General features: G+C 37.4%; 1 protein-coding gene across 2 annotated transcripts; it reads left to right on the top strand.

Moving 5' to 3' along the window:
- Positions 1-56: 56 nt before the first annotated feature.
- On the top strand, positions 57-13,179 carry HAUS2 (HAUS augmin like complex subunit 2). Of its 2 annotated transcripts, XM_063090783.1 has the most exons (6): positions 57-174; positions 5,528-5,620; positions 6,377-6,446; positions 7,849-7,981; positions 9,211-9,319; positions 10,991-13,177. In XM_063090783.1, exons 1-6 carry the CDS (start codon positions 82-84, stop codon positions 11,198-11,200), a joined length of 708 nt encoding a protein of 235 aa, XP_062946853.1. In that variant the 5' UTR covers positions 57-81; the 3' UTR covers positions 11,201-13,177. The 2 variants fall into 2 exon arrangements, with proteins under 2 accessions (XP_062946853.1, XP_062946854.1); XM_063090784.1 differs by lacking the exon at positions 5,528-5,620 and having other exon boundaries at positions 10,991-13,179.
- The last annotated feature ends 375 nt before the right edge of the window (positions 13,180-13,554 follow it).

Genomic DNA, 13,554 nt, shown 5'->3' with positions numbered 1-13,554 from the left:
CTGTGACGTCATCGGGGCGCGCCGCGCGTTTGCCCAGCTTTCCGCTCACTCTGGGCGCCAACGGGGAGGTGCGTCTGAGCCATGGCTGCTGCCAGCCCCAGGGACCCGGAGTCCGAGCCAAACGCCGCTGGGCTACTGCTAGGTCACTTCGTAGCTTCGGGGGTGGTCACTCAGGTGCGTGTTGACGGCAGTAGCGTCATCAAAGGGGTGCCTATGTTGGCGACAGAATATGGCTGTGAGGTGGTGCTGCTGGCTGCAGAAGAGTTTGAAGGTGCTGGTTGGGGCTGTACTAGCGTAAGGGCGGATAGAGCCCCTTCCAGGCAACAGCAGTGATCATTCTGCCGTGGGCTCTTCGAAAGAGGGCATGAGTAGATGGTGTTCTGAGTAGACTTTGTTTTGAGTGTCTGCAGGCAAGTTGTCCCAGGCCAGTTTGTGGGAGATAAGATAGACCAGTGTTCCTCTGCTTTTTTTCGTTCACGAGGGCATGAGTAGATGGTGTTCTGAGTAGACTTTGTTTTGAGTGTCTGCAGGCAAGTTGTCCCAGGCCAGTTTGTGGGAGATAAGATAGACCAGTGTTCCTCTGCTTTTTTTCGTTCACTGATAACCGCCTCTAAATTGTAGTGTGCGATGGGGTTGGGAAATAAGGCTAGGTAATTAAACAAGCATTCCCAGCAACTGTCGTTTGTGGGAGGAATTGAAGCATATTTGGAGCGGGAGACGCTGTGTACCGAAGGCGCCAGAGGCAGTTTTTATTTATTTGTTTGTTTATTTATTTATATCTTTAAAGGGAAAAAAAGAGTATTGGCGAAAGAGACATAAAAGACCTTGAAACGTGAATGGAGGAAGAGATTAACTTTGAGAAGAAAAGAGGGATTAGCCCAAGGCATGGCTTAGGTTGGGTAAGAAGAGCCCAAGGGGTGGCTTAGATTGGGTAAGAAGGGCATGTTCATAGGTCAGGAGGAAGGAGCCAATACAAGGAGAAATTGAACATGTGAAGGAATAATGGAATACAAGAGGCAGAAGTAACAGACGGGAACGGGAAAGTGGAATCAAGAACATTGAGATTGAGGAAAAGAAATTTTGATATAAAGAGGAAGTTGAGGAATTTCATTAAAAAGGAAACAGAAAAGTTAAAAGGTAAACATCTGCAGAAAGTAGCAGTATAAATAAGATGGAAGATATAAGGAAAAAATGCAACTTTTTATACTTAGAGTCATTAAAGACTTCTAATACCTAGCAGTATTTTTTATATTAAGAAACATATAAGCCTAAAAGACCAGGAAACTTGCCCAAGGTCACTCAACTAGTGAGGTAGAATTAGATCCCAGAGCTATCCCTTTTCTGACACATTGTATCATTGTTTAAGATGAACTGTGATAATATACTGTGATGCTATCTTGAAAGATTTTTAACTTCTGTTGAAGACAGTGTCATGTCCAGGGATTGGCCAGTTGAATCCTTCCTCACTTCTCTTCGTTGTTTTCTTCTGGCCAAGTTACTTAGTACTCTCTTGTAATGTCCAATTTTCTTGTCACAAAATAATTTGGTAAACTCATACTGTAGGACATTTAGGCTTAGTATCCCTCCAGAAAGTGTTGGTAGGAAATATAAATGCCTAAACCAAAAAAGTAAGGCACCCTTGAAAGAATTTTAGTCCGTTGACGAGTGAGCTCTTGGTGTGGTGGTTGTTGGGAGGGAGGTGATTGAAAGGACAAGTCGACACCACTTGACCATCCACCGGAGAGAGCTCGTTTATTAGGCGGCACACACACATATATATAGGGCTTTTAGGGAAAGCTGATTGGCTTAAAATACAATCCCTACTTAGCATACTGCATGGGGCCTGGGGTGAGCTGATTGGTGTGCGATTCGGGGGGCGGGAAGAGAAGGGCAACCAGCGCCATGATGGGGTGTGGCCGAGAAGGACTTATGTGATCAGGGTGTGATCCCTTGGGGCATTTGGGTTCTTACATTCCTCGGTGTGATCCCTTGGGGCATTTGGGTTCTTACAGTGATGATCCTACTGTCTCTCAAGTACGTTAATTAGTCAGTTACCTGTTTTAACTACTGCTAACATTTGCCACTGTATAGCTCCTTAAGACCCTCTTACAATCTTACTGCACAGCTAGTCCCAATTAAGGAACTATTTACAGATTTCTAGGTTGATTTTACTTTAAGCAAACTTTACATATGAAAACCTATTTTTATTAGAAGAATTTAGCACCAGTTCTTTCAAAATGATTTGTCATATAATCCTTTTCAACAGTCCATCCATTTAGTGCACATCATTCATGTGCATTAAAAATTAAAAGTGATGGGCCGAGCCCATGGCGCACTCGGGAGAGTGCAGCGCTCGAGCCCGGCGACGCTCCCGCCGCGGGTTCGGATCCTATATAGGAATGGCGGATGCACTCACTGGCTGAGTGCCGGTCACGAAAAAGACCAAAAAAAAAAAAAAAAAAAATTAAAAGTGATGCCTAGAATTGCTATTTTATACAAATCTTCCAGAAAACATAATTTGAACTTTGTTCTGTTTTGATCTAGTCATTGGAGAGTGATTTGGTGAGAGAAAGGTAGGGTTAACTGTAAGATAATAGAGTATTTGCTTTAGTTTATGCCCCTATGACTGCTTTAGTGGCCTTACATGCTAACTGTTTTTCCGGCAAGCTTGAGTAAGTTATGATCAAAGCTTCCTTTATTGGCAATGCATAAGATAAGGATGTGAACCTACAAAAAACTTCAGAATCTACTAATTCTATTTTCTCAACTTCTGTCCCGCCCTCCTCTGCACCCTTTCCCCCATTTAAGAGCCTCCTCTCTTCTCTGCTCTACTGCCTCCCTTTTGATGTCCCTTAGCTAGAATTCAGTATTAAAAAGAAATGACAGAAAAAAAGAAGAAAGGTTACCCACAGATTACAAGTTTATATATGTATAAAGTACACAGTGTTATCAGGATTTTTATATTAAGTATTAAAGTTTCTGAATTTCAGCTTTTTCTTGTGCCTAGCAACAGAATAAACAGAAATGCCCTAAACAGACTTCTTTTTCTCAGGATCTTTTCTTTTCTTTTTTTTTTGAGATTTTGTCTCAGGATCTTTTCATTTTCAGGGTCCTTTTGCCCCAGTGGCATGTGAAGTATATAATGTAGTAATACCCAAAGGTAAAGACTTTTCTGTATTCCCCAATTCCTGCTTTTTTTTTTCTTTTTTTAAGTGTAAGTCACAGTCCTCAAATATTAGAATTTATATTTGCTAGAGATATTTGGATATACTAGTGAGTGTGTGGGTTAAAATGTGCTGTGGGAGATGTTTTACTTTTTTACCTTCTACCAAAAAGAAAAGAAAGAAAAGTAAGAGAGGCTGATATGATGGAAAGGCAGTAGATTAGATATGTTCTCACTTCTGCCCTGACACACATTGACATGTGAAGTTGGACTAATACCCTCCCTGGTCCTCAATATTGCCATTAGTAAAATATCTTGTGTTACTTACCTCGGCGGATGGCACAACTCTCTGTCTAGTAACCTGAAGTAGAATCCTTGGAGTCAATATTGACTCAACTTTATCCCTCATTCCCCGTATCAACTAGGACTTGTCAATTTTGTCTTCGCAGGAATTCATATCTCTGCCTTCATTGCCTTAACTGCTACTGACCTAGTCACATTTTCATCATCTCACTTGGAATATTGTGGTAGCCATCTGTTTAAATATCCAACCTCTAGTTCATCTCTCGGCTAGATTTTTTGTTTTATGTTGGCTAGTTACCAGGTTGTTGTTTGTGTGTGTGTGTGTGTGTGTGTGTGTGTGTGTGTGGTAAAATACACATAACATAAAATTTACCATTTTAACCATCTTAAAGTGTACAATTCAGTGGCAGTAAGTATGTTCACAATGTTGTGCAACTATTTTCAAAACGTTTTTCATCATCCCAAATGGAAACCCTGTACTCGTTGAGCAGTCATTCCCCCTCTTCTCCCTCCAGCCCCTGGCTCTCCGTTAGTTTTATTTTTCATACTACCCCATTAATTTCTAAAATGAGCATTATATATGATTATATCACTTCTTCACCAGAAATCATTCAGTCGCTTCCATGTTCTGCATTGTGATTGCTTAGCGTAGCACTCAAGGTCTTCTATGATTATGTAGGAAACTGTTTCCAGCTTCATCTTTCCCTTTTTCTCTCATGTGTTAATACTGACAATTATTGACCATTTATAATGTTTTGTTCCTTCTATCTAAAAATACCTTTTCCTCCCCATCCATCATGAGCCTCTTGAGGGCAGAGAGCTTGTTTCATTCATCCTGTATCTTCCATTGCCTAACTTAATTAAGTGTTTGTAAGATTGGTTATCATAAGTCAGTGAACTTTGGTTATGAAGGGCCAGAGACTATAAATATTTGAGGCTTTGTGGACCATATGGTTGCAGCTATTCAACTAGGCACTTATAGTATAAAAGCATCCAGAGATAATACGTAAATGAATGAGAGAAATTGTATCCCAGTAAAACTTCCATTCTGGACTCTGAAGTTTGAATTTTTATGTAATTTTCATGTGTTACAAAATATGATTTTTCTTTGATTTTTTTTCCCTCCAACAATTCAAAAATACAAAAATCATTCTTATCTCACGGGCTGTACAAAAACAGTCAATGGGCTGCATTTAGTTCATGCACTAAACCAAATGAACCATGGATTAGTGGGGGTTTTTTGTTTGTTTTTTTGGCAGCTAGCTGGTTCAGGCATCTGAACCCATGACCTTGGTGTTGTAAGGTTGTGCTCTAACCAACTGAGCAACCGGCCAGCCCGGATTAGTGTTCTATTCCCTGGCCTGCATAATCTCTAAAGTTCTTTCCTGTGTTAACGTTCTAGAAAAGAAAATGATATAGAAAATTATGGATGAAGTCAAGGGATGAACACGATAATATTTATATTCTGAGATAACCTGCAATTTAAGAGGGCAATATAACAGAGAATAAAAGAATGAAAGGATAAAAAAGACAGGGTAGCTTTTTTAGAAGGGTGATTATGTCTGGACACAAACATTCCTTTATCTAAGAGAATGAGAACAGAGACAGTATAAATGACTTGTAGCCAGTCAAGGTCATTTAATGAATTAGGTAAGTGATTCCACTGGGGAAAATTGTTTTATTTTAGCCCCAGGAAGGTCAGAGACATTAGGCCTGGGTCATTTGGAAAGGTAGAGGTGATTCTCCAGCAACCTCATCTTAGAATCCTCTGAGAAGCCATCAGTAATACAAATGTATTATATATGGTACTTTAGGAAACAGTTCAAAATGATTGTCTTGTTTATTTCTTTTATTGTTCTTAAATGTTTGGTCAAGGTATTTGTGATAGTGAAGGTTCTAAAAACAGGAAATACACATTGCTGTTTTACTCCTGTACTTCATGTTCAGGGGCAGTGTTGGACATAATGTATTCTCATATTTTAGATCCATGGGCATACTATTCCAGTGTACACAGAAACTTTTTGTAATATATTGCTGCTTTCCACTTTCTTTTACCAATAGGAGATGTTAAACATATCTAAGAAAACAGCTTCTTGTTTTGTAAACTTCTCCAGGCTACAGCAGATCACAAATACTCAAGCTGAAATCTACCAGGTAAATTAGATTGAACTTTTCACTTTCTACTTATAGTACAAAAAAACTTTATTGGTTCAAACAGCAGTTATTTTGAACTTAGAACAGTTGTCTGGTACATAGCTGGATAGGTGTCCACTTGTAGTATGTATTAGTCTGTTTTGTGTTGCTTATAACAAAATACGTGGAAGTGAGTAATTCATAAGAAAACAATTTATTGTTTACAGTTTCTGAAGCTGGGAAGTCCAAAGTCCATCTGGTGGTGGCAACAGTGACCCAGGGGTCTCCCATTGCAAGATGGTGGAAGCAGAGAGAGCAAGACAGACTCTCCTCTTCTTTTAAAGCCTTCAGAACCACACCCCTGACCACCATTTTTAATCCATTCACTAGGCACAGTCCTACAATCCAATCATCTCTTCAAGGCTCCACCTTTCAATTACCATAACAGGATTTTCCACCCTCTTAACCATCACAGTGGGGGGGCTAAGTTTCTAATACATAAAACGTGGGGGATTCAATTCAAGCTTCGATGAGTTTTGGGGGAACATAATTCAATCCACTACATAGTAGTTAATAGTAGTAGTCTTAGTAATAGTAGTGGTTAGTAGTTGTAACAGTAGTAGCAGCAGAGCTTTTATAACAAATCATCCCCCGTCTCAAGGAATATACTCTTGGTAGCATGTTCCTTCCTGGGTTACCCATTTTTATCAAAGTTTAAGCCTTTAGCTTCAGGATACTTTCTGAGTGAACTAAATGTTACTTTTGTTCCTAATGTAGAAAAACCTGGAAATTGAACTGCTGAAACTAGAAAAGGATACAGCAGATGTTGTTCGTCCTTTCTTTTTGGGTAAGTAGATTAAGTGGGTAATCATTGGAATTTCAACTTTTTCTTGGATTACTGTAAGTAAGCACCAGGCAGCAAAATTATGGTATAACAGTTTTTCCAGGCGTTGCCCCAAAGCTAACAAAGTCTTCTATTTCTATGTTCAAGTAGAAGTCCTGTTGGCAAGACTAGTGCAAATAGCATAAAAAGTGACCAATTTGGCTCCTCAAAGTCAGGAGAATTTAAAAGACAAAGGCTGAGGAATTTTCCAGATTAAAGGTGACTAAGGGAACATGACAACTAAAGCACGGTATGATCATGAATTGAATATTTGATCAGAAAAATTTTTTTGTTGTTGAAAAGGACATTAGTGGAACACATGGTGATGTTTAAATATGGGCTGATTGAAGATTGGCAGTATTGTATCAATGTTACATTTCCTTAATTTGATAATATACTGTAGTTGTATAAGACAATATTTCGGGCCGGCCTGTGGCTCACTTGGGAGAGTGTGGTGCTGATAACACGAAGGCCATGGGTTCGGATCCCTATATAGGAATGGCTATTTAGCTCACTTTGGAGAGCGTGGTGCTGACAACACCAAGTCAAGGGTTAAGATCCCCTTACCGGCCATCTTTTAAAAAAAAGAAAATATTTATATTCGGTCAGCAAAACAGCAAAACTGTGTGTGTGTGTGTGTGTGTGTGTGTGTGTGTGTGTGTGTGTGTGTGTGTGTGTGTGTGTGTGTGTGTGTGTAGAGAAAGAAAGAGGAAAAAAAGAAAATGTAGTCAAATGTTAATAATTGGTCAGTCTAGGTGAAATGTATAGAGGAGTTTACTGAACTTTTCTGTAAGTTTTGAATTTTTTCAGGGAGAAGGGGTTTTTTTGTTTGTTTTTTAGGCGACTGGCCAGTACAGGATGGATCAAACGCTGGACCTTGGTGTTATCAGCACCATGCTCTAACCAACTGAGCTAATTGGCCAGCCCTGAATTTTTTCAGCATAAAACTATAAAAAAAAAAAGGGAGGCAGTTGGCAGCCATTAACTGAATTCCGAGAAAACTACTGAGATAACCAGAAAAAGCTTGTAAGATGACTGGTTTTTTTAATGTTCCCATGTAGAATGTAAGAGGCAGGGATAGGAAAAGAGACTTTATGTGAAGAAAATGGCTCTGGCTATAAAAACTGAATAGGAGGTAGAGCTGAGAAACACAGAGAAAGAATTTAGCATTAGATTTGGTTGTCAGTAGGAAAAGCAAGAGAAAGTTGTTGAGAATAATAAAGATAGCAAAGGGGTGATATTGAAGAGAGAAATGGTGGGATTAATTTTGACATTGGTAATGTCAAACCAAAGCAAAGAAGAAATTATTAGTGATTCCAAAACTTGTCTTGTTGCTAATTATAATTAGTATTTCTGGTTTTTGTAGCTCAGAAGTGTCATTCTCTGCAAAGCATGAATAATCATTTGGAAACGGTGCTAAAAGAGAAGCGGTCCCTCAGGCAAAGACTGTTGAAACCCATGTGCCAGGAAAACTTACCTATTGAAGCTGTATATCACAGGTTAGACTGAAAAGTAGAAATTAATAGTCACACATGTTTTCTGAGGGTAGTTTTTGTTTATACTAGAAGTTACTTTGTAGCATAATTCATGAAACAATATATCATTGATTGTATTTGTTAACATTATTAATGTTGACACACTGAGAGAGAATCTTTTGCTTTTAAAGAATTATACTATGGTGAAAAGAAAGAACTTCCTTTTGCCCATTGTGTTTTGGGAATTATAAACTATGACTTTAATGAAAGCAATTAGATCCATAACATGTAGCGAGGTGAGTAAAAATCATTTTTATTATATATAGACTGTTTTCTGTGAAGTAAATTTATTGAGTTAATGTTGCCTGTATGTAAAAATTTTGTTGGGGTTTAACAGGGACACATAAAAACAATGTCAAATAAGGGAGGAAGAAACTGAATTCTGGTCTCATCTCTACTGTTTATATTCCTCAAATTCTTGGGCAAATGATTTAAATTTTTGTCTCAGTTTCCCAGTTCATAGAATGGGGATAATTTCTATTGCACTCTATCTCAAAAGAGCATTACAAGTATCAAATTGAAAATGTAGCTTATTATCAATAATAAATAATAAAATAAAGAAGCAAGTACCTGGGGATCTGATTGCTAGTTTTCTCCACTAGTACCTCACCAGTTGACCCTGGTGTCAAAATTTTTATTTTGTGGTAAAATAATAAATATACAAAACCCCATTCTTGTGGCTATATTCAGTATCTATTCAGCACAGTATATACTATTAATGTATATATTATACTACATCAAAGAACCACCAAGTAATGATTTTAAAGCATTTTGCAAATGCAAAGTTTCAAAGTAACTTTATGTGTAGACTCTTTCAATGAAGTAAGTTTATCCTTATTGTCTTTACTTTTCACTGATAAGTAGATTGAAATGGAATGAGATTTTATCTAAGGAAATGTCTTCACTTAGAAAATTATTAACATTGAGGTTTGTCTAACGTTAGGTTGGGTTCCATATATGATTAGTGTTGTCTCTTTCCCTTTTTCTATTTGGATGACAAGTTAAGTCTTGCTTAAAGGGAAAGAGAAGGACCTTTCTTTATCACTGATATTTGCATGAATGCAGGAAAGTTGTTATTGGCTCATTAGGTGGATGGTAATTCTCTTATGTCAAATTAAAAGCCCTAACTGAAAAGAAAGAGAACACAAAATAATTAAACTAAAAAAATAATTGACTTTTTTCTTCTCTTTCAGATATATAGTACATTTGCTGGAGATGGCTGTAACTTTCATTGAAAGATTAGAAACTCATCTTGAAACAATTAGAAATATCCCTCATTTAGATACAAATCTAAAGAAAATGGTGAGTATTAATATATGTCTTTAGTTCTTTTATACTAGAATCTCAAATGTGTGGTCTTCTTGTTTATATGGTTAATATTGCGAGCTAATTATTTTTAAGTCAAGAAGCTTTTTCTTTTTTACATCATTTTTCTTTGGAAGTCATTTTAAGTTATTTTGATCCAACATTTGTTATCTTCATTGTTCAAGGGCTATGCTACTTTTATTGTGAAAGATAGCTATGACCAATTCCTACCCTCAAATTCTCAAGATTTGGTGAGACAGCTATAAGATAGTATTTTCTACTTTATAGGATTGTATTTGCATAATGAGTATGGCATAGAATTATAAAGAGATGCTATCTATTGAACAAAGAGACAGGAAGAATTACTTCTGGTTTAGGGGGATTGGAAATAGGATAAGGAGGAAGGAAGACTTTGATAAAGTTTTTGTATTTTGTTTTGTGGCTGGCTGGTACGGGCATCCACGGATTTGAACTCTTGACCTTGGTATTATAACACTGTGTGCTAACCAACTGAGCTAACTGGCCAGCTGCCTAAATAAAGTTTTATATAGGAGTTAGTGGTGAGCTTTATCTTGAAGAATCAGTAAAATTTGGACATGCATCAGAAAGAATAGTTTGGCCAAAAGCAGCAGTGTGAAGAAAGACATGAAAGAGCACCCAGGTAGTTTGGGGGCAAAGTGCTAGTCCACTTTGGCTGATGCCTAAGAGTATTAAGGGGGAGATTACTCAGGGCTGGTTTATGGAATGCCTTGAAAACCAGACTGAGAACTTTTGACTTTACTGTCTGAGTACCAGGGAGCCACTGAATGAATTTTTGTTTTAAATTTTTTTTTTAGTGAAAGGCACAGAGGAGTGACTTGATCAGAACTGTGCCTTAATCATGGAGAAAATATTGGGTAGTGTAAACTGAGTCTTGCCACTCCAAGTAGGGACAGAAAGCATCAGTCACCTGGAAGCTTGTAAAAAATGCAGAGCTGCAGATTTTATTTACCCTAGACCTTCAGAATCAGGATCTACATTTTAACAGTTCCTCAGGTGATTCCTATGCACATTAAAGTTTGATCAGCTCCGAGTTAGAGGACTAGGCAGAGAAACCAAAGGCAAAGAAACTTGGAGACTAATTACAGTCATTCAGATAAAATAGTTAAAGCATAGGAATACAAAGGATTGTATAGAATTTTTAGATTTTGGAGGTTAAATTTCTAGAACTTGGCTGCTGTTGGGACAAAGTACACATCCAAGATAATGAAGTTTCTAGCCTGGGTGATGTGAGAGTGAGTAGGATCAAGTACAGGTTAAAGAAGTTAATGGGTTTGTTTTCTGACATGTCTTGAATGTGTAGTAAATGTTCAATCATTGTTGAAGTGTAGTTAAATTGAGTTTGAGATATCAAGTATACATCCAGATGGAGATTGCCACAGACTTAAATTGGAACTGAATTTTAGGAAGGAGGTTAGGTTTGATGGTATAGATTGAGGGTCATCTGCATTGAGGTAATCATTGAAGACAAAGGAGAGGTGAACTCAAAGAGAAGGTGTGTATTGTAAAAAGGTGTGTATTGTAAATCAGGTGTTAACTTTTGGTATCATAACGATTTGTGATGTATGATAATGAATTAATGACAGATGTAATTTCTCTCTTATTTTCTCTTTCTTTCAAATGATACAGAGCAAAGCTTTAGCAGAGATGGATATTTTGGTGACTGAGACAGAAGAATTGGCAGAGAATATACTTAAGTGGCGAGAACAACAAAAGGAAGTTTCCTCTTCTATCCCCAAAATATTAGCTGAAGAAAATTCTCTTAAAAAACATGACATAATAATGCCTCCTCTACCTTTTGCTTCTAAAGTTCATGTCCAAACTGTTAATGCTAAGTGATCATCAGCTTTATTTCTGCTTAATTATATGTAGTCAAATGAAGTTCATTTCTAGTCAATTATTATGGGTATTTATAGGCTTTTGTTTTTCATATATTTTCATTCCACTTTTCAGTAAAACTAGTGAAGATCAAATACAGCCATGACAATTTATTAAAACATAAGTGAATTAACCATTTCTCAGGCAACAAATTCTCTAATATATCCTTTTTTAAAATGCATGATTCTGAATTAGAAGAGTCTTCTTTTTTTTTTTTTTTAAAAAAAAAAAGATGACCGGTAAGGGGATCTTAACCATTGGCTTGGTGTTGTCAGCACCACGCTCAGCCAGTGAGCGAACTGGCCATCCCTATATGGGATCTGAACCCGTGGCCTTGGTGTTATCAGCACCATACTCTCCCGAGTGAGCCATGGGCCAGCCCTTAGAAGAGTCTTCTTGAATCAGAAAATATCTATGATGATTATTCCTGTGGGATTGTCACCAAGTATGCAGAAAAGACTAACATAACAGGCCTGACTTATCCTTTGAAAAGTCTGCTTATGAGATTGGTCCTTGGCTGGCACATCTGGGAACTTAATTTTGGGAGGTGTCTTAGTCCATTTTCTGCTGCTGTAACTGAACACCACAGATTGGGTAATTTATAAAGAAACGAAGTTTATTTGGCTCACAGTTCTGAATGCTTGGAAGTCCCAAGAGCATGGTGCTGGCATCTGGTGAGGGTCATACCATGGTGGAAGGCATCACATCGTGAGTGAAAGCATGTGTGTGAGAGAGAAATGTGGCTGAAGTTATCCTTTTATCAGGATCCCGCTCCAGAGATAACTAACCCACTCCCATGATAACAGTATTAATCCATTTATGAGAGTAGAACCATATGAACTTTGGGGGACATAATTAGACCATGGCAGGAGGGTTCCCTCCACTCTCACTGGTAAGACTAAGCTGTTTGTACAGTGTACTTTATGCTGAATCCCCGCTTTCCTTCTGGGAGTCTAGAAGTTTGGTACATGCTAGGTAGAAGGTACCTATGTGACCAGCCTCCAGTAAAAACCCTGAACACTGCATCTCTGACAAGCTTCTCTGGTAGACAAGATTTCACACATATTGTCACAGTTTGGTGGCTGGGGGAATGAAGCACATCCTGTGTGATTCCACTGGCAGAAGACTGGAAGCTTGTGCCTGGTTTTTCTCAGGCTTTGCTCCATGCACCTTTTCCCTTTACTATTTTGCTTTGTATGCTTTTGCTATAATGAATGATAACTGTGAGCATGATGATATGCTGAGTCCTGTGAATCCTCTTAGCAAATCATTGAACCTGGGGGTAGTTTTGGGGACCCTGACACACTAAGCAATTCCTGAGAAGCCTTAGGAATATATAAAGAAGAAAGGTAGAGCAAAACATAGAAAAAGGCACATTGTGGTAAAACTTTAGAGGTTTACCTTGCAAAATGCTCACATATTTTATCTATCTGAGATTATTATCTGTAAAATAGGGAATGGAATACTGATACTAAAAACTACCTCTGGATGTACTCATTTGTATGAGTAGTATACCCTTGGCTTGCTTTATTTTCAGACTTAGGGTTCTGTTTTGCTTTAAAATATGTGCATCAGTTTTTTTACTGATCAGTTTTTTATACTGTTACATTCTCTGCATCACAGAGGTTCACCAAATCTTGTATTCATCACAGTCTTAACACAAGAAGAATTCAACAGTGATTAGTAAAGTAGTTGTTTATAAGGAAGCAGTATTATCACTGAAAAAAAAATAGCCTGCTAAAATTCATGTTTTGAAGCCTACTTTGCTGGCTTTTGCAAAAGGTATATAGAAGACTGGTTGTAATATCTTGAACATTACCTAGACACTTAAGCAAAGCCCTAAAGTTGTATTTCATCAGATATCTGTTCATGCCCAGCTTTGGTTTCAAAATATGCTACTATACTTTTTCTTCATGTCATTTTCAATATTAGTTTATACATATACTACATATATTAATATCAGATATATTACAAATATATACATATACAATACACATATATTACAAATATTGATATGCCTGGTTGTTTTTTATTTTTGTTTTCTATTATGTCTTTTTCAAAATATAAAAATAAGTCTGTAATTTCTAAAATTCTGTGGTCCTGGTCTGAATCCTAAGTCATATAAAGGACAGATTCTCTGTTCAGCTTACACAGTACAGGCATACGAACTATCTAACAAAAGCTTAAAGTAAGTTAAGTGTGGGGTCTACCTGGAAGAGAAAAGCTAATTTAGTACTATTCTAGAGTCCATAAGTGCTGATCAATTTTTTAAAATTATTCAGTTTTAATATGTGTGGATAACTAAAAACAAAAAG

Source organism: Cynocephalus volans, chromosome 3 (genome assembly GCF_027409185.1).
Source record: "Cynocephalus volans isolate mCynVol1 chromosome 3, mCynVol1.pri, whole genome shotgun sequence".
Taxonomy (NCBI): domain Eukaryota; kingdom Metazoa; phylum Chordata; class Mammalia; order Dermoptera; family Cynocephalidae; genus Cynocephalus; species Cynocephalus volans.
The sequence above is the reverse complement of the archived record's forward strand: the minus strand, read 5'-3'. Positions and strand labels throughout refer to the sequence as shown.